Source organism: Entelurus aequoreus, linkage group LG17 (assembly GCF_033978785.1).
Source record: "Entelurus aequoreus isolate RoL-2023_Sb linkage group LG17, RoL_Eaeq_v1.1, whole genome shotgun sequence".
NCBI classification, from domain to species: domain Eukaryota; kingdom Metazoa; phylum Chordata; class Actinopteri; order Syngnathiformes; family Syngnathidae; genus Entelurus; species Entelurus aequoreus.
The window spans coordinates 49,935,068-49,958,026 of record NC_084747.1 but is presented as its reverse complement, the minus strand read 5'-3'; the positions used below and the strand labels follow the sequence as shown (position 1 = coordinate 49,958,026).

Genomic DNA, 22,959 nt, shown 5'->3' with positions numbered 1-22,959 from the left:
ATTTAGAATTTGATGCCAGCAACATGTTTCAAAAAAGCTGGTACAAGTGGCAAAAAAGACTGAAAAAGTTGAGGAATGCTAATCAAACACTTATTTGGAACATCCCACAGGTGAACAGGCTAATTGGGAACAGGTGGGTGCCATGATTGGGTATAAAAGCCGCTTCCACGAAATGCTCAGTCATTCACAAACAAGGACGGGGCGAGGGTCACCACTTTGTGAACAAATGCGTGAGTAAAATGTTGAACAGTTTAAGAACAACATTTCTCAACAAGCTATTGCAAGGAATTTAGGGATTTCACCATCTACAGTCCGTAATCTCATCAAAAGGTTCAGAGAATCTGGAGAAATCACTGCACGTAAGCGGCTCAACATTGAATGCCCGTGACCTTCGATCCCTCAGGCGGTACCGCATCAAAAAGCGACATCAGTGTGTAAAGGATATCACCACATGGGCTCGGTAACACTTCAGAAAACCACTATCAGTAACTACAGTTGGTTGCTACATCTTTAAGTGCAAATTAAAACTTAAATATGCAAAGCCAAAGCCATTTATCAACAACACCAAGAAATGCCGCCGGCTTCGCTGGGCCCGAGCTCATCTAAGATGGACTGATGCAAAGTGGAAAAGTGTTCTGTGGTCTGACGAGTCCACATTTCAAATTGTAAGCTGTACATCAAGCAAGAATGGTAAAGAATTCCACCTAAAAAGCTTCAAAAATTGGTCTCCTCAGTTCCCAAACGTTTACTGAGTGTTGTTAAAAGGAAAGGCCATGTAACACAGTGGTAAAAATGCCCCTGTGCCAACTTTTTTGCAATGTTTTGCCGCCATTAAATTCTAAGTTAATGATTAGCAAAAAAAATTACATTTCTCACTTCAAACATTAAATATCTTATCTTTGCAGTCTATTCAATTGAAGGATTTGCAAATCATTGTATTCTGTTTTTATTTACGATTTACACAACGTGCCAACTTCACTGGTTTTGGGTTCTGTACATTAATAGTTAACATTTATTTAAAAAGTCATAATTTTACAAGGCAATAAGTTTGAATTAAATAAATAAAACAAAACTCACCTGGGAACATCAAGGTCATAAAGTAATTTATCCAAGATATCATTTGGGTGTATCAACCTCTCGATATCCTGGAATATCTTGGACCTGCGTGGTAACATAAGCAATTATCATTGTTTAGTTTTGGCATTGTTCAACAATTTGGAATTGGTGCGGAAATTAAGACCAATATGGTTCTAGATTTGTACTAAAATCCAGATCCAGCATGGCTGTCATACATCCCATCGCGTTAGACCAGGGGTGCCTAAAGTGAAGCCCGGGGGCCAAATTTGGCCGGCCAAGACATTTCGTTTGGCCCGCCAAATAATGGTTTCCCCAAATCAACACATATTCATACTGACCTCTTTTAAGTTCACACAATCATTGATGACATGTCCTCGAGGCTAACTCGTTGCCATCTATCAATAAGATAACCTTATATATGTTGGTATGGGTTTAAATGCTTCAATTATGGTGCTGCTGTATGTTTAAAACGCTGGCACATGTTCACTTTGGCCCTTGGAGGCAAAAGGTTTGGACACCAATGTGCTAGACTTTGGCTCAAGTGAGCATCTAAAGCAGAGGTGTCCAAACTTTTTCCACTGAGGGCCACACACTTCTAAATGAACGAATGTGGGGGCCGTTTTGATATTTTTCATTGTCAAAATGCAATAATCATTGTAACCCTTAAGGCTCGCCTCAATTTTTGCAATTGTTAAATTTCCCTAGGCACCCAAAAAGGGTCTCAGTTATTAGTGTTAAAAACAATTTGTATTAGTATCAAATTTGTTTTGTACTTTCAATGCTAATATACTGTTTCTATAGATGAACTACAGATCTATTTGTTGACATAAAGATTTAATTTTTGTTAATGTTTTATGCTGTTTTTGTCAAAGAAAACTCGGTGGCAAAAACAAAAAATATGCAACATTTGCCCCACAAAAATGTTCAAAATGGGATATAGTGAAGTGAAGTAAGTGAAGTAATAGGAGCCTTAAATAGGTAAATAATTCATAACAGCATTGTTTTTCATTCATTATTATTTTTTGAACAATGACAGTCGCTGGGATCCAAAAAGCCCCCTTCTCATAAAAGTGTTAAAAATAAGTCAAATATCAATATATATTATTTTTACTTTCAATGCTGGAATCTCTAGATTAACTTCAGATCTATCTGTCGATTATCATTTTTTATCATTTTTTTTGAGCAATGCCAGTTTTAAAGTAAAAAACTGCCTGCATGGCAGCTTTGTGTTATTATTGTAGCGTCAGTTTTGCAACATTTTCTCGTTACATTGCACCTGTTTGCTCTTTTCTTCCACTTCCATGGTTTTTGTAATAGTATTCTTAAAATGTGCCGCACGCCTTTAAGAAATTAGCTGCGGGCCGCACTTTTGACACCTTTAATCTAAAGAAATTACCTCCACAAGTGTGTGTTTTTATGAGGGGACCAGTAGTGTGGAATTGAAAACATTTGATAATGGGCATGGAGCCAGGAAAACTGTACCCATGTATTTATGTCTATCAGTACAATATGGCTAAAACCAACACATTAGCTCATCGCCAACGTTGACTCCACATTAGTTATTAACAGTGGTTAACTTCATTTTGCTGTGAGAGTGAAAAAAAACTGTTACAAAATGAGATGCATGAAGTCTTGGAGCAAGGTGAAAAATTTAAGTTAAAATCAGTAATGCGCATTAATTGATAACATTAAAGGGAAAATTAAGCCGGATCATTCTTGCTCAATATCACAGTTGCACGGAAACGGGAGCTCAGAACATTCAGATTCACACGTGCTTTTAAAAATAATTTGAAGTGAAGTGAATTATATTTATGTAGCGCTTTTTCTCTAGTGACTCAAAGCGCTTTACATAGTGAAACCCAATATCTAAGTTACATTTAAACCAGTGTGGGTGGCACTGGGAGCAGGTGGGTAAAGCGTCTTGCCCAAGGACACAACAGCAGTGACTAGGATGGCGGAAGCGGGGATCGAACCTGCAACCCTCAAGTTGCTGGCACGGCCACTCTACCAACTGAGCTATACCGCCGTTATTCAAAAATAACAACTGCTGATTTTCCACGTAGTGGCTCAAGGTAATTTAAACTAATGTCCACACTACATACATTACAGTCTTTATGACACCAACATGAAGTCTTAAATCGAGTAGAAAAGTAAAGATGGATAGTAACCGATTAACGGATTGTTGCGCCAATCGAGTAGATGTATTTTGCTCAATACAAAAGAGGCACAGAAACAGGAGTTCAGAACAATCACCTATCCCTTTTTGAAAAACAAAATGCTAATTGCCCCCATTGTTTAATCAAAGACATTAAATCAAATGTCCACACGCTTTAGTGCATTATACTATTAACAGTGCTTGACTTCTTAATGCACTCGTATGACGGTAACAAAAATCCTTTTAAAAGTCTTTCGCTGAGGCCAAATGTTCAAGTGGATAGATTATTGATTTACACAGTGCTGCGCTAAATCTGCTCAATAATACTGATGCATCGAAACAGGAGTTCAGAACAGTCAGGACTTGGCTTTGCCATTAAAAATAACAATTAACGGATTGGTCATTTTCTGTGCAGTCAATCAAGGACCATTTCAAAAAATCCAGAGTGAACGATTTATACACTGATGTTTACCAGCACTTAACTTCTTTTTACACTTGCACTAGTTAAGAGTTAGAATGTTGTTTTAAGATAGCCAAAAACACAGGTGTCAAACTCAAGGCCCGGGGGCCAAGTCCTTATCTGCTTATCACCCTGACTTATGATTACAAAGCATAAGCAATTGTATAAAAATAATGAGGTGAATATACAATAATATTCAAATATTATTATATTATTAAGCGATCTACAAAAAGTCAGCCATAACTGATGTGCCCCTTATTGAAAACAAGTTTGACACCCCCTGTCTAAAGGTTTATTTTTTTAAGTGAGAAAATGAATTGCAAAGCAGAACAGCCAGTGTCTCACCTCTGTACGCCGTAAACTCTCTCCAGGAGGGGCTCCCTAAACGTGGGCGCCACGTGTCCAAAGTAGTCTGGGTAGGCCACTTCAGTGTACTGAGGGACAGAATGAGTCCCCTTCACCATTTCCACGTAAAGGTCCAAGTCGTGCAGCGGGAGAAGCTGGGCCGTGTCGGGTACCTCCAGGACGGCGCCTTCGTCCTCCGTGCCCTCGGACCCGCAGTCTGACCCTCCTCCTCCAGCCAAACAGCGGATCGCGATGCCCTCTAAAAGCAGAGGAGACTGGCTGGGTTTTCGCGTGGTGATGGAAGATCCTTTGTGCTTGTCCGCGTTTAAAAACGCCTCGGCTTTAACGGAGACGCATTCCAGCGCGTGTAAGAGCTCCTGCTGCATCTCCTCTTTTTTGCTGAGCTCCTTGCTGAAGCGGAGGGTGTCCAGCTGTAAAGCGGGAGGAGGAAGAGGAGCCGTGGCGGTGGAGGGAGGCGACGGGGGGTCTCGTTCTTTGTGAGGTGGGCACAGCACCTGAGAGTTCTGTGTGGTCACGTGATTCGGGGAGAGGGCCTGAGCTGTGGGCACGATGACCGGCCTAGAGGGTCGGGCTGAGGAGGATGAAGATGTGGTTGAGGCAGTGGTGGAGCAATCAATGTTATGACCCTAGTGGAGCAAGATTAGGACAATATTACACGCCATAATATGGATTAAAGTACACTTTATTAAGTACACCTAATGCTCATCATAAAGAGCTGCTATTATTACAGTTCAAAACAGTATTTAAATGAAAATACCAAAATGTTCTGCTTATTTTGCTTCTCAATATATTGTTCACTTTTAAGTGGTTCAAAAGATGTGACGCGGTGAGAGTTGGTATGGTTATGGTTGATGAAGTTACATGAAGGAAACAGCATGCCGTTACATTTGCGCAAGTCAACATATCTAAAAAGGAGTAGGAAGAAGCAGAGCTCCTTTAATCAAACCCATTCTGCACATCCACTACTGATAAATCATTACACTTTATCTTTAGAGTGTCCGCCCTGAGATCGGTAGGTTGTGAGTTCAAATCCCGGCCGGGTCATACCAAAGACTATAAAAATGGGACCCATTACTTCCCTGCTTGGCACTCAGCATCAAGGGTTGGAATTGGGGGTTAAATCACCAAAAATGATTCCCGGGCGCAGCTACGCTGCTGCCCACTGCTCCCCTCACCTCCCAGGGTGTGATCAAGGGGATGGGTCAAATGCAGAGGACAAATTTCACCACACCTAGTGTGTGTGTGACAATCATTGGTACTTTAACTTTTTAACTTCTATACGTTGAGCCTTACAATATTTGTTTTACTTCCTGTGTCAAGAAAAGAAAAAATATCAATAAGTAAATAGATAGTTTAAAAAATGCCACCATATATAGCTTGTGCAGTGTTAAGAAAAATGAAGAATGGGAAAAAAAAAAAAGGCATTCAAAAAGTAAAAAATTCGGAAAAAGTATAATAATTAAATACTACTATTAAATAATTAAGTTAAAACAAAGTGGCGAAATTAAACAAATACAGAATCACATTATGCATAGTTTATTTATGTACAGTATATAAAATATAAAAAAGAAAATGTGGCCCATTTATGTATGTATTTTATTTTAATATTTTTCCACATTTAATTTGTAAAATTCATTAGAATTATGTTGGTCCTATTTGCCTCACAACTGAATGCAGAGTGAACATACAGTTTGTGTAGGTGAACCTAATTTTGTGATCCATAATATGGGCCAGTCGTGGCAATTTCAAATAAAAATACTGGCCTGGAAGTCCTCAGTTAGCTCCACGAAAAACCTCTCGTAGACTTTTAACTCTTCAAAAGGTCGGCTCGGGCTCTTCTCGGGGTGCAGCTTGTTTATGTCCTTCTCGATGTCTTCGTTCTGTTTGAAAAGGACATCAGTACACGGGCAGAAACGTGTCTCGTTTACTAGCACCCTCTGCTGGAGTATCATATACCATAAATGCTGTAATTATAACAATTAATATTTACCTAATGCAGCGCTAATTGGAAGCAGCTGTTATTCTTTCATTGGAAAAACTCTTTAAAAAGGAATGTACCTCCTCTTTTTAACCACATGGTCATTAATGAAGAAGTTTATTGCAGGACACAGCAGCAACAGAACCAATGTTGTGACAGTCAGCATTAATAGCGCTGACGAGTGTAACCCACATGACTTATACACCAACAGCTCAGTAGCATAATTCTAAAGCGTATGCAGAGGTAGATAAAGTTGCTACTGCCATTTTGTGGAGTCGACTAAAAAAAAAGGGCATCAGGAACACCAATGTTGTTTGACCCGGTGCTAACCAGCGGTTATTTGCTTCTGTAGACTCATGTAGTGAACAGAATAAATAAATGGGGCGTTAACAGCAATGTACACAAGAAATTACCACAGGTCGAGGATCCTTCTCGTCCTCCTCGTTCTCTGTGTCGTTCTCCGTGTCTGCATCCATGTCCTCGTTGTCGTCGCTGTCGTCCACCACGTCGTCCACTGGGTGAACACACACACACACACGCGTGCATATTTCAACTCAAAATTGGACTTGCTTGTGTCCTGTCATGGTCAAGTGATTAATGTACGCTTTCTTTTGAAAAAATAATTCTTCAAATACGTGTCTGTTGCTATTGTCGTGTAAATACGTTTTTTTCTAGAGATGTCCGATAATATCGGACTGCCGATATTATCGGCCGATAAACGCTTTAAAATGTAATATCGGAAATTATCGGTATCTGTTTCAAAAAGTAAAATTTATGACTTTTTAAAACGCCGCTGTACGGAGTGGTACACGGACGTAGGGAGAAGTACAGAGCAGTTGCGTCTCCCAGTCATACTTGCCAACCCTCCCTATTTTCCCGGGAGACTCACGAATTTCAGTGTCCCTCCCGAATATCTCCCGGGGCAACCATTCTCCCGAATTTCTCCCAGACAACAATATTGGAGGCGTGCCTTAAAGGCACTGCCTTTGCGTGCCGGCCCAATCACATAATATCTACGGCTTTTCCCACACACAAGTGAATGCAAGGCATACATGGTCAACAGCCATACAGGTCACACTGAGGGTGACAGGTCACACTGAGGGTAGCCGTATAAACAACTTTCACACTGTTACAAATATGCGGCACACTGTGAGCCCACACCAAACAAGAATGACAAACACATTTCGGGAGAACATCCGCACCGTAACACAACATAAACACAACAGAACAAATACCCAGAACCCCTTGCAGCACTAACTCTTCCGGGACGCTACAATATACACCCCCCCGCTACCCCCTACCACCCCACAACTCAACCACGCCCCCCCCCCCAACCCCGCCCACCTCAACCTCCTCATGCTCTCCCAGGGAGAGCATGTCCCAAATTCCAAGCTGCTGTTTTGAGGCATGTTAAAAAAAATAATGCACTTTGTGACTTCAATAATAAATATGGCAGTGCCATTTTGGCATTTTTTTCCATAACTTGAGTTCTTTTATTTTGGAAAACCTTGTTACATTGTTTAATGCATCCAGCGGGGCATCACAACAAAATTAGGCATAATAATGTGTTAATTCCACGACTGTATGGTTGATATCGGAATCGGTAATTAAGAGTTGGACAATATCGGAATATCGGATATCGGCAAAAAAGCCATTATCGGACATCTCTAGTTTATTCACATGGGGGGGATGAAAGTACAGGTATGATAGTAGTTTAGATGACGTGACCCATGCAAGCGTGATGAATGGCGATTGTTAATTCTCGACATGTCTTCAGACGTCTTACCCTTCTTTAAAGGCTCGTTGCAGAGTTGAGTATTTGTTCTTCCTGTTGGGAACATTGTCAAGAGTGTTGCTGCTCTAAGAAATATTACTTGTTCGCGTGTGTGCGTGTCCATGCATTGACGCGAGTGTATGCTTTTACGCCATCGGCCCAAATGTGACGCTGGGTGAGTGTTTGTGCATAACGTCTCACCTCCGGGAGGTTGGCTGTATAATTGCGCCACAGGCCCTGAGGGCAGGACATGCGTCAGCTGGTGATGGAAAGCGGACTTGATGGTGGGCAGAGGCAGGCGATTCTTGGGGAAGCACTTCCTCATGATGAGACTTGAAGTGTTCACCAGAGGATCCAGGGTGCGCACAGTGAGGCACTCCTGGAAGAGACAAACAAAAGAGGTTGTTGCTAAGTGTGTGCGTGTGTGTGTATGGTCACGGACACGCGTCACTCTGACTCACACTGGATGAGTTGTAGAGTATCCGCATGCCGTCAGCGTTGGTGAACGCTCTCCTGCCCAGTCTGATGTTGGTGATGTTGCGCAGGCAGCACAGAAGCCCTTTGCGTACGACAGTGTGACGATGCCACGTGTCGTGTCGATGCCAGTCCATGTAGAGTGACAGCAGGGTGGACACGTAGTCGGCTTCCACCGCCCGCCGAGCATTGGTCTCTGGAAGTGGATAGGGAGACAGAGTTTTATGGAGGAGTCCATGTGAACAAGAGAAAAAAGGCTGCGATAAACCGACCTTACATCATAACAAGGCTGTGTTGTATCGTTGCTATAAAATAGATTACATTACTGGGAAAAGCCAGCAGAGGGTGCAATCAATTGAAACAGGCAGTAAACAGGAAGAGAGTTTGGTTTTGGAGCATTTTGTACAAAAATAAATGTAAATATTACGGATGTCCAATAATATCGGACTGCCGCATATTATCGGCCGATAAATGCTTTAAAATGTAATATCGGAAATTATCGGTATCGGTTTCAAAATTATCGGTATCGGTTTCACAAAGTACAATTTATGACTTTTTAAAACGCCGCTGTGTACACGGACGTAGGGAGAAGTGCAGAGCGCCAATAGACCTTAAAGGCACTGCCTTTGCGTGCCGGCCCAATCACATAATATCTACGGCTTTTCATACACACAAGTGAATGCAAGGCATACTTGGTCAACAGCCATACAGGTCACACTGAGCGTAGCCGTATAAACAACTTTAACACTGTTACAAATATGCGCCACACTGTGAACCCACACCAAACAAGAATGACAAACACATTTCGGGAGAACATCCGCACCGTAACACAACATAAACACAACAGAACAAATACCCAGAACCCCTTGCAGCACTAACTCTTCCGGGACGCTACAATATAAACCCCTGCTACCCCTTCCACCTCAACCCTGCCCCCCCCCCCACCTCAACCTCATCATGCTCTCTCGGGGAGAGCATGTCCCAAATTCCAAGCTGCTCTGTCACTTTGTGACTTCAATAATAAATATGGCAGTGCCATGTTGGCATTTTTTTCCATAACTTGAGTTGATTTATTTTGGAAAACCTTGTTACATTGTTTTATACATCCAGTGGGCATCACAACAAAATTTGGCATAATAATGTGTTAATTCCACGACTGTATATATCGGTATCGGTTGATATCGGAATCGGTAATTAAGAGTTGGACAATATCGGAATATCGAATATCGGCAAAAAAGCCATTATCAAACATCTCTAGTAAATATTATCATAAGAAATATGACCTGTATAAAGTGCTGCACCTGTAATACGGACAAATGGACAGTAAATGGAGTGATGTTCCCCAGGCTCGGACAATCCGTCAAGCGGTGCGGCTTTGTAGCTTACCAAAGTCATACTAAAACATTTTGACAGATTTTTGATCGCCATATGTAATGTTCTTTAATTTCAATGAAACATTAAAGTTTTGGCCTTGCTTGCTAGCGTCATTTATTAATCAACAGGCATCAACCTGCAGTCCACACATCTAACTTTTCTTTTTATTATGTGTGACTGCCATCTACTGGCTACACTTATCATTACACCATGTACCAAATAAAATTGGTTCGAGGTCAGTAAGCACAACCAAAATTAAAACATACACAAGGCGCAACAGGTTGTAAGGTGAGAAAATGACAGGATTGGAAAGGAGTGTGCCTTTCAGTCTGAAAAATAAAGTATTCCTTTCAAACGCATTATACTTTGATTTCTCATTACTTTTTTTACCATTGTAATTGGAAGATCAATAACTTTTAATTGTCCTAAATAAGTCATTTTCAAAATTGAAATGGACTCTCAATCTATGTTAGCAAAAATTGCACTTCAATAAATTTGTTTTGCAGTTGGAAACACTGGGTTGGGTGTTTTTTGTTGGTTTCACTTTCCAACAAATTGTGCATACAGGCTCATTCATCCGTGTTGATGGGCTCATTTTGCTCACTCGTTCGAAGCCAGAATATTCCCACACTGGACATTTAGTTTTGCAATCATCTTTTTTCCTCTAATTTTTGTTACCTCGCTGGTTCTCACTAGCAACTAACTGTGTTCCATGGACGGCCACGCCCTCGACCCCAGAGACAAAGATTGTGAATGAAGAGGATTCACTCCCTTTATTTAATTCTGCTATTGAATAATTGCACTCAGGTGCTGAGAGCAACACACCGAGTGAACCCTGTTTGAAAGCAAGAAACAAGGAAAACAAACATTGACGTAGCAATTTATCGATGACTGGAAAGTTAATGAGTTTTCATTTATTGTTTACTTAATTGATTTATTGACTATAGCTGGGTGGCATATGATGTCATAACCATTTTTCTTCTTCGCGGCTTATCTCACACGATGGTCAAGCAGCTTGAGCGTAGCATTGTGAGAGTGAGTGTAGAGTTTGACCAGAAAATGCCGTATTGCTGTTCTGTTCTTGGGTGTTTCACTCATTCAAATAGAGAGATAGGAAAGAGCTTTCATAGAGTCCCGAAAGAAGTGGTTCATAAAGGTAATAAAGTCAGGAACAAACGAAAGTGCGTCGAAGGAAGTGGCTGTTAAAAATATGACTTTCATCATCTTGTGTAATACAATCGGACATGCTTGTGTCTGCAGCAATCGCTTTGTAAAATGTTTGTTTGAATATTCGATTTGTTTGAGAAACTTTCTGTGAAGCAATCGAGTTTATTCTCTACTATATTAGTAGTTTTGGAGAGCAGAACTAAACGTAAAGAAAGGACAATAAATCGCATTAGTTTTTTGTTCTGTTGTGGTTGCTATGCCTAAAAAAACTACGTAAACCAAGTTATGCAAATAACGTCATGTTAAGTCCTAGTAATAAATATTGTGATTGTTAGTCCGATCCACCGTATTTTTGCTGTCGATTTTCATAACAGAAACTAAAAGCTTAAGTTGTTGTTGTGCAGGAAAGCCAAGTGCTTTATTCGACACAGATGACCACATTATAGCGTCATTAGTGCTATTCATTAGCATCAAGAAATCATCACTAATAGTATCGATAAAGTAGATGAATAAAACTCTCGTAGGCTCAACAGCATATATTGCATCTTGATATCGCTTGCAAAGAGTCATGCTGAACAACAGGGACATCTATGGCTAAATAATGAGACAAAATATACTTCACATCATAAAAACAACTGCAGACATGAACTGCAGATGAGACTAATATTACAATATTACAACCTTATCCTTTTTCTCATTAGCGTCACGATCACAGCAGCACGTCATGTCAATGAAATATATTACTTAGCAATGCACGAATAAATCAAAGTTTGTCTTTCACAAATTAATGTTTAATTTGTGGACCCTTCCTGATGTAAAGACATAATTTGCCTCCAATATTTTCTTTTTTAAAAAGCGTGAGTGTCAAAGGAAGTGCGGTCGAGGTGAGAAGTAACGTCTTGGTGATGATGAAGGGTTTAAATTAAATTTTTTTTTTTAATTCTTAAGAGTGTAAAAATCCAATCCATCCCATATTTAAATATTTTTTTCAAGATCGCTTTTGTATTTGCTTCTAAAGCTTTCAAAATACGCCCAAATCTGCACTGAATCAGGTAAATAAACTAGACCATAAGCTAGACCAGTGGTTCTCAACCTTTTTTCAGTGATGTACCCCTTGTGAAAATGTTTTTAATTCAAGTACCCCCTAATCAGAGCAAAGCATTTTTGGTTGAAAACAATAGATAAAGAAGTAAAATACAGCACTATGTCATCAGTTTCTGATTTATTAAATTGTATAACACTGCAAAATATTGCTCATTTGTTGTGGTCTTTCTTGAACTATTTGGAAAAAAAGATATAAAAATAACTAAAAATTTGTTGAAAAATAAACAAGTGATTCAATTATAAATAAAGATTTCTACACATAGAAGTTATCATCAACTTAAAGTGCCCTCTTTGGGGATTGTAATAGAGATCCATCTGGATTCATGAACTTAATTCTAAACATTTCTTCACAAAAAAAGAAATCTTTTAACATCAATATTTATGGAAAATGTCCACAAAAAATCTAGCTGTCAACACTGAATATTGCATTGTTGCATTTCTTTTCACAGTTCTTTTTGACAGACATTTTAAAAAAATCTCACGTACCCTTTGGCATACCTTCAAGTACCCCCAGGGGTACACGTACCCCCATTTGAGCTAGACCATCGCCTGAAACCCGGAAGCGCCTGGATGTGCCTTTAGGTCACGTGATTCCAACCCAGCTATCGGCCCAGGCCTAGTTTTACTCATGTCAGCATCCCTTACACCATCAAAAAAAACACTTAGCAGCACAGTAAGTCATTAGGGATACTCACTGGATTTGAGCAGCGCTGCCAGTGCATCTACAGTGACCCTGTTAAACAAACAAGAGTATATATGGTAAACAATAAGGCCTGCAGGTGGTGCTAGTTTGTAGTTTTAAATTCCATGCTGATTGCTAAGGTATATGTACTTGATCAGGCTGGTGTTCTTCTTGCTGTACGGCGCCAAAATCTTAAACATGAGCTCGATCGCGCCGCTTTTCCCCAGCGATATAGCGTTAACCACTTGTCAGGGTGAAAAAGAAACAGCTATCAAATCAATCGCCGTATGGTAAATAAATGACTTGAATGAAAGGACTTACTGTTGACAGAGTAAACCCTGAGAACCTGCAAACAGGGCAGGAGCAGCTTGATGTTTTGCAGGTTCTTCTTGATCAGGTTGACGGTGACGTTCACGGCGCCGCTCAGACGCGCCTTAACTCCCAACTTCCTGTCTGAACACACACACACACACACACACAGGTAAAGCATGCAAGGTCAGCATTACAGCTCCTGTGCCACTGTCCCTAATACTTTTAGCTCCCTACCTTTAAGGCCCACCTTGGCCAGCAGGGAGTGAAGCTGCAGCATGAGCTCCTCGCTGGGGTGACCCTCTTTACTGGCGCTGATTAGAATGCGGAGTAAGACGCCTGTTCCCCCTTTTGATACAAATGCTCCCACCCGCCGTCCTTTGCCTAAGACAGAAAGGGCGACAGGAGGTAATAACTATCAATCAATGCATCAATGTTTATTCATATAGTCCTAAATCACAAGTGTCTCAAAGGGCTGCACAAGCCACAACGACATCCTCGGTTCAGATCCCACATCAGGGCAAGGAAAAACTCAACCCAGTGGGATGACAATGAGAAACCTTGGAGAAGACCTCAGATGTGGTCTAGGGGAGACCGGTGCAATGGACGTCGAGTGGGTCTAGTATAATATTGTGAAAGTCCAGTCCATAGTGGATCTAACATAATAGTGAGAGTCCAGTCCATAGTGGGGCCAGCAGGAGACCATCTCGAGCAGAGACAGTTCAGCAGAGTAGAGTGAAGGCTATAGAAAAAGCAATGGTCGGACACAACTACGATGTATCCCACCTGGCATCTTCCAATTGTTCGTCAAAAAAACAGATAACTTAATTCATCTTAAGAACACATTTTGGACTTTCGACAACTCCAAATTGATTTTTTGCCAAATACATCAATTACTACAATGGTAATGACGCTCGGTGTACTCACCCAACGTCAGCAGCTCACTGAGTATGCACAGGATGTTCAGGATGGTCTGGGAGTCCCGGGTGCTCTGTCCAGTATCACATGATCACAAATTAACGCTCAATTAAGCGCAAACCAATTACAAATTACTTGACTATGAAGCTATTTAACTAATGTTTGAACAGATAATGTTATATACGTATATTTGAAATTCTTCACATGAATATTATGACATAATCAATTGTAAAGTTCATCAACTAAGAGGTCATAGTGTAAAACATGTAAATTAAATTACACCGATATAGACGTATTTAGTCTAAAAAGTCTACTTATATGAAAAATTCTTTCAAAAGGGATGCACAATTTGACGGTTGAAATAGATTCAAAACAGATTTCCTTACAGTTAGTTAGCTGTTAGTTAGTTAGTTGTCTATGTGTTCATTATGTGTTCATCATGTGTTCATCATGCGCTTGATGGGGCTGCACAACACCGGGAGAAAAAACATTGGCATTAACACTGCCGTGGCTGTAGGTAACCTCCTGATGTAGTATTTTATTAACTATACAAGAGGGCAGTAAAAGCATCATGAGTGCAGTGCTGTGTATGGAGAGAGTATGGTTTCAGAAGATCTCCTAAATAATTGGTCAATAGACCTCACGTGACTACAGGGCGCCATGTTGGACACCAGTTTGGAGCCGCCGCTAAGAGACACTGCACTTCATTATTACATTTATTTTGATTAAAGATCGAGTTAGCTAGAGTGCCAATTAATAACAGTATATCTTGTGCGAGGTAAGCAAGCATACATGCACATGGGAAACGTGGTATATCTCACTCTCAGCAAGAGTGAATTAATAAACTTTGCCTGACAAAACTTTGCTTCAAGATTGCACCTTTTCTGCACATTTCACTAATCAGAATCAGAATCAGAATCAGAATAGTTTTATTGCCATTGTTTGAAAACGGGTTCACAAACTAGGAATTTTTCTTGGTGCAATCGTGCAACATAAAACACATATAACACATATTTGGTAATAAAAAGAGCTGTAACTGAGCTATCAGATCTTGTTATAGACTTAGAAGGAATTCAAGGAGCTACTGTTAGAAGTTATTGTTCATGTGCCTGATGGCCGAGGGGAAAAAACTGTTCAGGTGGCGGGAGGTGTGGGTCTGGATGGATAATAATCCAAACGTAACTACCTGTCATCAATTTTGAAGTAAAAAGCAGCATTAGTTTAATATTTAGGTATGGTGATAATAAAATCAGGAAGCCATGCAGACTCGCCACGGCAAAAACTATGAAGAATATTTAAAAAACCAGAAGTAAAAGCAAAGTGATTACAAAATAATACATTGGAGGCAGACATCACAGTTGGCATAATTCACACACAAGTCATGATTTCTCCGTAATTGTTGATCTAAAGCTAATGAGGATTTTGGCAAAATGATGGTAATATGTTTTTTTTTGGTTGTTTTGTGTAATTTTTTTTACATTTTTGCGCCGTCAGGAGCATGTTAGACAGCCTGCTGATTACTAAACACTGCATGAATATATACAGTGAAGTGCATCTAGCCACAAAATTGCTCCAAAATGATGCTTTGATGAAATAAAAGCATGTTCAATTGTATGTTTAGGAACTGGATTGTTTAGAACTATATTTAGACTTATTATTTTGGTTTATTTCATCAGGAAAACAGTGTTGGAACGACTGCTTAGTTGTCCATACTCTTTCTATACACGGCTCTGCATGAGTGGTCAGCATCCATATCTACCTCTGCATGTGCTTTAAAATATCAGGAACACTACTCAATGTTGAAGCAAAACTCATACACGTTGATTAGAACAGTGTTTTTCAACCACTGTGCCGCGGCACACTAATGTGCCGTGTAATAGAGTCTGGTGTGCCGTGGGAGATTATGTAATTTCACCTAATTGGATTAAAAATATTTTTTGCAAACCAATAATTATAGTCTGCAAATTATGTGTTGTTGTTGAGTGTCGGTGCTGTCTAGAGCTCGGCAGAGTAACCGTGTAATACTCTTCCATATCAGTAGGTGGCAGCCGGTAGCTAATTGCTTTGTAGATGTCGGAAACAGCGGGAGGCAGTGTGCAGGTAAAAAGGTGTATAACGTTTAAACCAAAAATAAACAAAAGGGGAGTGCCCCTAAGAAAAGGCATTGAAACTTAGGGAAGGCTATGCAGAACGAGACTAAAACGGAACTGGCTACAAAGTAAACAAAAACAGAATGCTGGACGACAGCAAAGACTTACTGTGGAGCAAAGACGGCGTCCACGATGTACATCCGAACATGACATGGCAAGCAACAATGTCCCCGCAAAGAAGGATAAAAACAACTGAAATTGCTTGTTTTGCTGATTGCTAAAACAAAGCAGATGCGGGAAATATCGCTCAAAGGAAGACATGAAACTGCTACAGGAAAAGACCAAAAAAAGAGAAAAAGCCACCAAAATAGGAGCGCGAGACAAGAACTAAAACACTACACACAGGAAAACACCAAAAAACTCAAAATAAGTCACGGCGTGATGTGACAGGTCGTGACAGTACACTTACTTTGAGACAAGAGCTATAGTGATGCATGCTTGGTTATGGTTTAAAGTCATATCCAACAATTAGGATAACGACTTTTTACTGTCAACTGAGTTTTATTTTTTTATGATTTCTGCTGGTGGTGTGCCTCCGGATTTTTTCAACCTAAAAAAGGTGCCTTGGCTCAAAAAAGGTTGAAAAACCCTGGATTAGAATGAAGCCTTCAGCTCCATAATGTGGACTAAGCAGTTTGCTCCTTACCCTTATTAAAACATCAGTTCTGTTGCTGCTGTCTTGTATTGATATATTTGTTCATAAATGACCATGTGGTTGAAGAGACTTGGATGCATTGTGAACGTTTTTTAACTCGTTACGAACTCTCAAAATTTAATAGAGGTTTATTTTTCAAGGTAGAAAAGCGGGCAATTTGTGACTGACCTCGAGTGAAGACAGGATAACTTCCATGCCGCTGGTGCCTTTGGACATCACCTCCCTTCCAGTCTTCTCTGTAGGACAAGACACGCAGCAGACAGTTGTGTTATCCACCTGTGGCAAGCGCTCGAGGTATTTCTTTGCTATCACCACTAAATACAGGATTGGCATGTGGATAAATTAGGATTATCTCCAACATTCATAATCGACTCAAAAGTCCGGGGACACCAACAGGAAGTGAAAATGTCAAGTTGCTGCGCTGCGGGCAATAATGGGTGACAGTACTCAACCTTCCTAGTTTGACGACCTTTCGGCGCGCAAAAGCGAGTTATGTTAACGACTGACGTGCGTAAACACCCGGGAGGCTCCGTAGGAGGGGTGGGGAAGAGGCAATGTTGACCTTTTGGAGACTTTTCGTCATGCCAGTCTTTTTTAAAGGGGACTTATGATTAATTGAATCTTTTCTGAGCTATAAATGTTGTTACATCATTGGATACTCGTGTTAAACAATGCCAAAGCATCAAATCAAAAGGGTCATGCATTTAGACGTGAGCTTGCAGTTTTGGATGATTCTGAAAGCTGTGTTTTGTCGTCTTTTTGTTGCCGTTTTTTGTAACTTTAACTTTATAAACAGTTTAAACTACAGATGTCCGATAATATATATTATCGGCCGATAAATGCTTTAAAATGTAATATCGGAAATTATCGGTATCGGTTTCAACCTCCCAATTTTCCCGGGAGACTCACAAATTTCAGTGCCCCTCCCGAAAATCTCCCAGGGCAACCATTCTCCCAAATTTCTCCCGATTTCCACCCGGACAACATTATTGGGGGCGTGCCTTAAAGGCACTGCCTTTAGCGTCGTCTAGTCCGCTTTTCTTCCATACAAACAGCGTGCCGGCCCAGTCACATAATATATGCAGCTTTTACACACACACAGTGAATGCAATGCATACTTGATCAACAGCCATACAGGTCACACTGCGGGTGGCCGTATAAACAACTTTAACACTGTTACAAATATGCGCCACACTGTGAACCCACACCAAACAAAAATGACACATTTCGGGAGAACATCCGCACCGTAACACAACATAAACACAACAGAACAAATACCCAGAACCCCTTGCAGCACTAACTCTTCCGGCATAATAGGCATAATAATGTGTTAATTCCACGACTGTATATATCGGTTGATATCGGAATCGATAATTAAGAGTTGGACAATATCGGAATATCGGATATCGGCAAAAAAGCCATTATCGGACATCTCTAGTTTAAACAGTAACACTGTGTTTGTTTGACTATTTTCTTAAGTGATTATTTGGTGTACCACTTGATGGAGCCCACCTACCAGTACGAGTTTGAAAAATCACTGGCATAAGCTATCGACCACAGGGGGTGGAGCTTCTCCCTGTCTGCTTCAGACTTGTGAAAAGGTTATGACTGCTGCCTGCAGCCTTGTGTGGTATTCCTTCTCGTCTAATGCCCTCCCACCTGTTCTGATGTCTATGAAGTTAATATGCCGTGTTACGTTGTTGTACGACATTGTACACAGGACAGTTTTGTCCAGATGGACAATTACAAACTTGGATTAGCCACTGTACTCTGACAGAAAAAGACAGCGATATTGCTAGGTTGGCGGCGTTGGTCTGGACACCAGGATGCAGAGCAAGGAAGGTGAAGCGCAGGTAAAAGCCCTTCTAATTCAAGTAATGTAATTAAAGTAGGTACCGTATTTTTCGGAGTATAAGTCGCACCGGCCGAAAATGCATAATAAAGAAGGAAAAAAAAACTATATAAGTCGCACTGGAGTATAAGTCGCATTTTTTGGGGAAATTTATTTGATAAAACCCAACACCAAGAATAGACATTTGAAAGGCAATTTAAAATAAATAAAGAATAGTGAACAACAGGCTGAATAAGTGTACGTGATATGACGCATAAATAACCAATTGAGAACGTGCCTGGTATGTTAACGTAACATATTATGGTAAGAGTCATTCAAATAACTATAACATATAGAACATGCTATACGTTTACCAAACAATCTGTCACTCCTAATCGCTAAATCCCATGAAATCGTATACATCTAGTCTCTTACGTGAATGAGCTAAATAATATTATTTGATATTTTACGGTAATGTGTTAATAATTTCACACATAAGTCGCTCCTGAGTATAAGTCGCACCCCCGGCCAAACTATGAAAAAAACTGCGACTTATAGTCCGAAAAATACGGTAAATAAAATGTATTTATGTAGCACTTCTTACAGAGAGATCTCACAAAGTGCTTCACATGGTTAAAATACAAATAGTACAATCACAACATGATGCAACAACAGAAACATTGAAAAATGAAATAAATAATAAATATGATTTAAAAAATTATATAAAAAGGTGTGCTGGCAGGAAACGGAAAAGAAAGTAAAGGTGCAGCAATAAAAGGAAACTAACCATGTATAACCAAAATAGAAGCACCAGGAAACAGTCAAAACTGTCATGTGAGTTGATGACAGAAGGTAGGATAAAGTTATTTTCATCTAATCGTGACATGCAGTGACACAAATGCTGCTAAAAGCAGCTTTTCTTATGCAGCTCTGTATCGAGTTGAGAGTGCAGGTGTACACAATTAATTTGATTTTCAACAATGTCTGGAAAAAAATGTAGCAGTGAAGTTTGTCTTCAATACATATATATATATATATATATATATATACACAGTATATTTAAACAGTGTACATTTTCAAAAGATAAAACTTGGGATACTTTTGAAGAGGGTGGGGTTTGGTTGTATTTGCAATCTAAAAGTAACATCCTGCTGACACATACAAAAGTAGGTTAAAATGTGACTGTGGAGCAAAATGTACATATCCAATACATATTGTCTGGGCCACAAGGAAGTCTTTTAAAAATGTATACCGGAGGACCCTTCATGAACACAAGCACACAGAAACTGGGCGATTCCAAGAACATAGGGAGATAATAACAAACTGTCACCATCATAATCTCTTAAACTGTACAGGCAATGTAATAACATTCCAACACAGTGATTCTCAAACTGTGGTACGCGGGCTCCATCTAGTGGTAAAATAATCACTTGATTATAGTACAATGTTTCATTTTCCTGTGTTCAAACACAGTGTCTCTGTTTAAACTGTGTCTTATGTTACAATGGCTAAAATAATAAATGTACTTGTTAAATAAAACATTTGCCCTGTTTTTAATAAATGTTTATGCCTACTATGCTTAATGTTGGTCATTATGGTGGTACTTGGAGAGCCAAGTGTCTTCTGATGTAGTATTTGGTGAAAAAAGTTTGAGAACCACTGTTCTAACATTAGGAGGTCATAAATTGGCCAATGCGGGCCGCCAACACCTCTCATTGGCCTGACATTTTTATTAAAATTGTATTTATATTTGTATTATTACATTTAAATTATTTAAAAAAATATATAAATAATATGTTCATCAGAAAGGCGTAATGTGAAGATGATTTGTTAGCATTCCTAATAAAAAAACAGTTGTTGGTTTGAAGTTTTGCACAAGGTGTATATTTATATATGCACAGATAGAAAACAACCACACACACCAAGTATAAATGTAGCAGAATGCTTATTAATGTGGTGGTAGTTTGCAGAGGTGTACAACTTCACGAGCATAGGGAGCTGGTCCTTACATTTTTATCAGGTTTTCCTCCCACTCCCTCAACAACTGTACCTACCATGATAAAGAACTTGCTCAAATAATGCCGAATACAAAAAAAGCTCACTTTGAAGATGGTGGAAGTTAAATATAGCTAAGCCTACCTGGAGAGTCGGAGTGGCCGTCATAGTATTTCCTGCTGTAGCCGCGCTCCATCTCTATATACTTCAGATAAAGAATGTTTGCTAATTGTAGCCACAAAGCAGCATGTAGCGACTTTACACAAAAACCTTCACTTGTTGTTGCCGCCCATGTTCTTCCTCTCTTGTAATACTCTTGAACATGAGAACCTCAGTTCAGCAAAGTCCAGCATGCGGTTTACAGTTACTCCTGGCTCACGGCTTGCGCCATATAATGTGTTGTGTGTGTGTGTGTGTGTGTGTGTGTGTGTGTGTGTGTGTGTGTGTGTGTGTGTGTGTGTGTGTGTGTGTGTGTGTGTGTGTGTGTGTGTGTGGCTGTGTGCATGTGTGATGATGAGGGAGGAACAGCTGACAGACACACACACAAGACATTTCAACTATAGCCCATCAGTCGTGGTGCACACTGGACAAGGAGGATAGGTTTACATGCAGGACCAATGGCAAACAGGAAATTTATGATGATAACCATAGAAGAGGAAATGTAAACTCAGCATCTCACGAAAGCGGTTACTTTGATTTGTCAAGGGATATTACTGTAGGAGAGCACATTGGATATACTTTAGTACAGTCTGTATACAGCTTGTATGATAGTATATCCCTGTGGAGAGGCGGGCCCGGCAGCGAGGCAGGGCTCCAAGATGACGGCGAGGAGGCGTGGACGGCGAGCGATCAGCGAGGCGGGGCGCGCCGGGAGCGACGCCGCAATCATTATAAGGTGCGTGGATCGCGCAGCTGGGCACAATGTAATTATCCTCTCGCACTGTATAAAAGGGCGGCAGACGTAAACGTCAGGGAGAGAGGCGGAGTGAGGAGAAGGAGCCAGAGAGAAGCGGATGCCGAGCGAGAGCGGAAAAGAACGCACGGAGGACGACGGCGCACGCAGCTGAGAAGCGGAAGCGGAGAAGCGAGCAGGAGAAGAAAGGAAAGGCTGAAAAGCAACCCGTAAGAGACTTTCTTGTCGAAAAATAAAGAAGTCTAAACCTGCCCGCAACAATGTCATCCCTTGGTGGTCCTTGGAACCCGCACGACAGCACACAACTGTCACAATCCTCCTGGGAGCAAACATCCTCTGCAGTGGACATTTGTGATTCTCACAACAGGGGTATTATGTTCCCCCAGAATGTGTAACTCTGATAAAAGAAATAGACCAACAACAAATATCAACTGCAGAGGATGCCGGTTCTCAGGAAGATATTTACCTAAAAATATCTATGGATTAGGTCATTTTCAGTGCTACAATACATACAGTGGCTCCGGAAAGTATTCATACCCCTTTAAATTTTTCACTCTTTGTTTCATTGAAGCCATTTGCTAAAAAGAAAAAAGTTCATTTTATTTCTCATTAATGTACACTCAGCACTACATCTTGACATAAAAAACAGAAATGTAGAATGTTCAATGGGAGACAGGTCTGGACTACAGGCAGGCCAGTCTAGTCTAGTCGAGGCGCTCTTTTACTATGAAGCCACGTTGATGTAACACGTGTCTTGGCATTGTCTTGCTGAAATAAGCAGGGGCGTCCATGATAACGTTGCTTGGATGGCAACATATGTTGCTCCAAAATCTGTATGTACCTTTCAGCATTAATGGTGCCTTCACAGATGTGTAAGTTACCCATGTCTTGGGCACTAATACACCCCCATACCATCACAGATGCTGGCTTTTCAACTTTGCGCCTATAACAATCCGGATGGTTCTTGTTCTCTTTGTTCCGGAGGACACACAGTCAAGTATGTTCAAATGCTACGTGAAATGTTACGTGATACATTACAAGTTTTGTCAGATAGAGACAGCTTGACCCTGAAAGTGATTATGTTCGTTATGTTATTATTATTGTTATTAATGTCAAAAAGCAAATATTAATCAGTTAATGCAAATAACAATATTGTTTTTTCCCCACCATTGACTAAGAAAATCCCCATTTTTGGTCTCTCTCTATTTCTAGTGAATAAATAAGTAGTGGTTATGCAAACTATGGGCACAGGACAAGTACCAAATTATATATTTGAAGAATAACTCTAATATACTGTATTAGTACAGTAGTTTTTCCTCATTATATAACTGCGGTATTTATTTTCTTATTTAAAAAAAATGTTTTTGCTCAATAGTATGTCATTTTGTTTTTTCTCATGATATCACACATATACAGAATTACTTTTTTCTAATAATAATCGAAATGTACTATCATAATCTTTCTTCTCTCATTTTTTTGACACAGTCCTATAATAGTATGTATTTATAAGTCCAACTTAAAAAATAATACATTTACAATAAAATCACAACCGCATATTTATTGTCGTACTTCTGTAA

The 22,959-nt window shown here is 40.1% G+C and overlaps 1 protein-coding gene across 6 annotated transcripts in view; it reads right to left on the bottom strand.

Annotated features, from left to right (window-relative positions):
* The window catches only part of agtpbp1 (ATP/GTP binding carboxypeptidase 1), a 62,916-nt gene that overhangs the window by 25,529 nt on the left and 14,428 nt on the right, over window positions 1-22,959 (bottom strand). For 5 of the 6 annotated variants that reach the window (XR_009821743.1, XM_062025856.1, XM_062025857.1 and 2 more), the window contains exons 4-15: window positions 16,812-16,879; window positions 13,848-13,911; window positions 13,158-13,304; window positions 12,933-13,064; window positions 12,762-12,855; window positions 12,625-12,662; window positions 8,272-8,480; window positions 8,012-8,189; window positions 6,450-6,550; window positions 5,822-5,938; window positions 4,038-4,684; window positions 1,078-1,161 (exon numbers count right to left, since the gene is read on the bottom strand). Coding sequence is in view for 5 of the 6 variants with exons in the window: in XM_062025856.1 (XP_061881840.1) it covers window positions 1,078-1,161; window positions 4,038-4,684; window positions 5,822-5,938; window positions 6,450-6,550; window positions 8,012-8,189; window positions 8,272-8,480; window positions 12,625-12,662; window positions 12,762-12,855; window positions 12,933-13,064; window positions 13,158-13,304; window positions 13,848-13,911; window positions 16,812-16,879 (1,879 nt within the window). In the remaining variant the exon portion in view is untranslated. Of the gene's footprint in view, window positions 1-1,077; window positions 1,162-4,037; window positions 4,685-5,821; window positions 5,939-6,449; window positions 6,551-8,011; window positions 8,190-8,271; window positions 8,481-12,624; window positions 12,663-12,761; window positions 12,856-12,932; window positions 13,065-13,157; window positions 13,305-13,847; window positions 13,912-16,811; window positions 16,880-22,959 lie in introns of those variants that run through there. The other variant, XM_062025861.1, reaches the window with a different exon arrangement.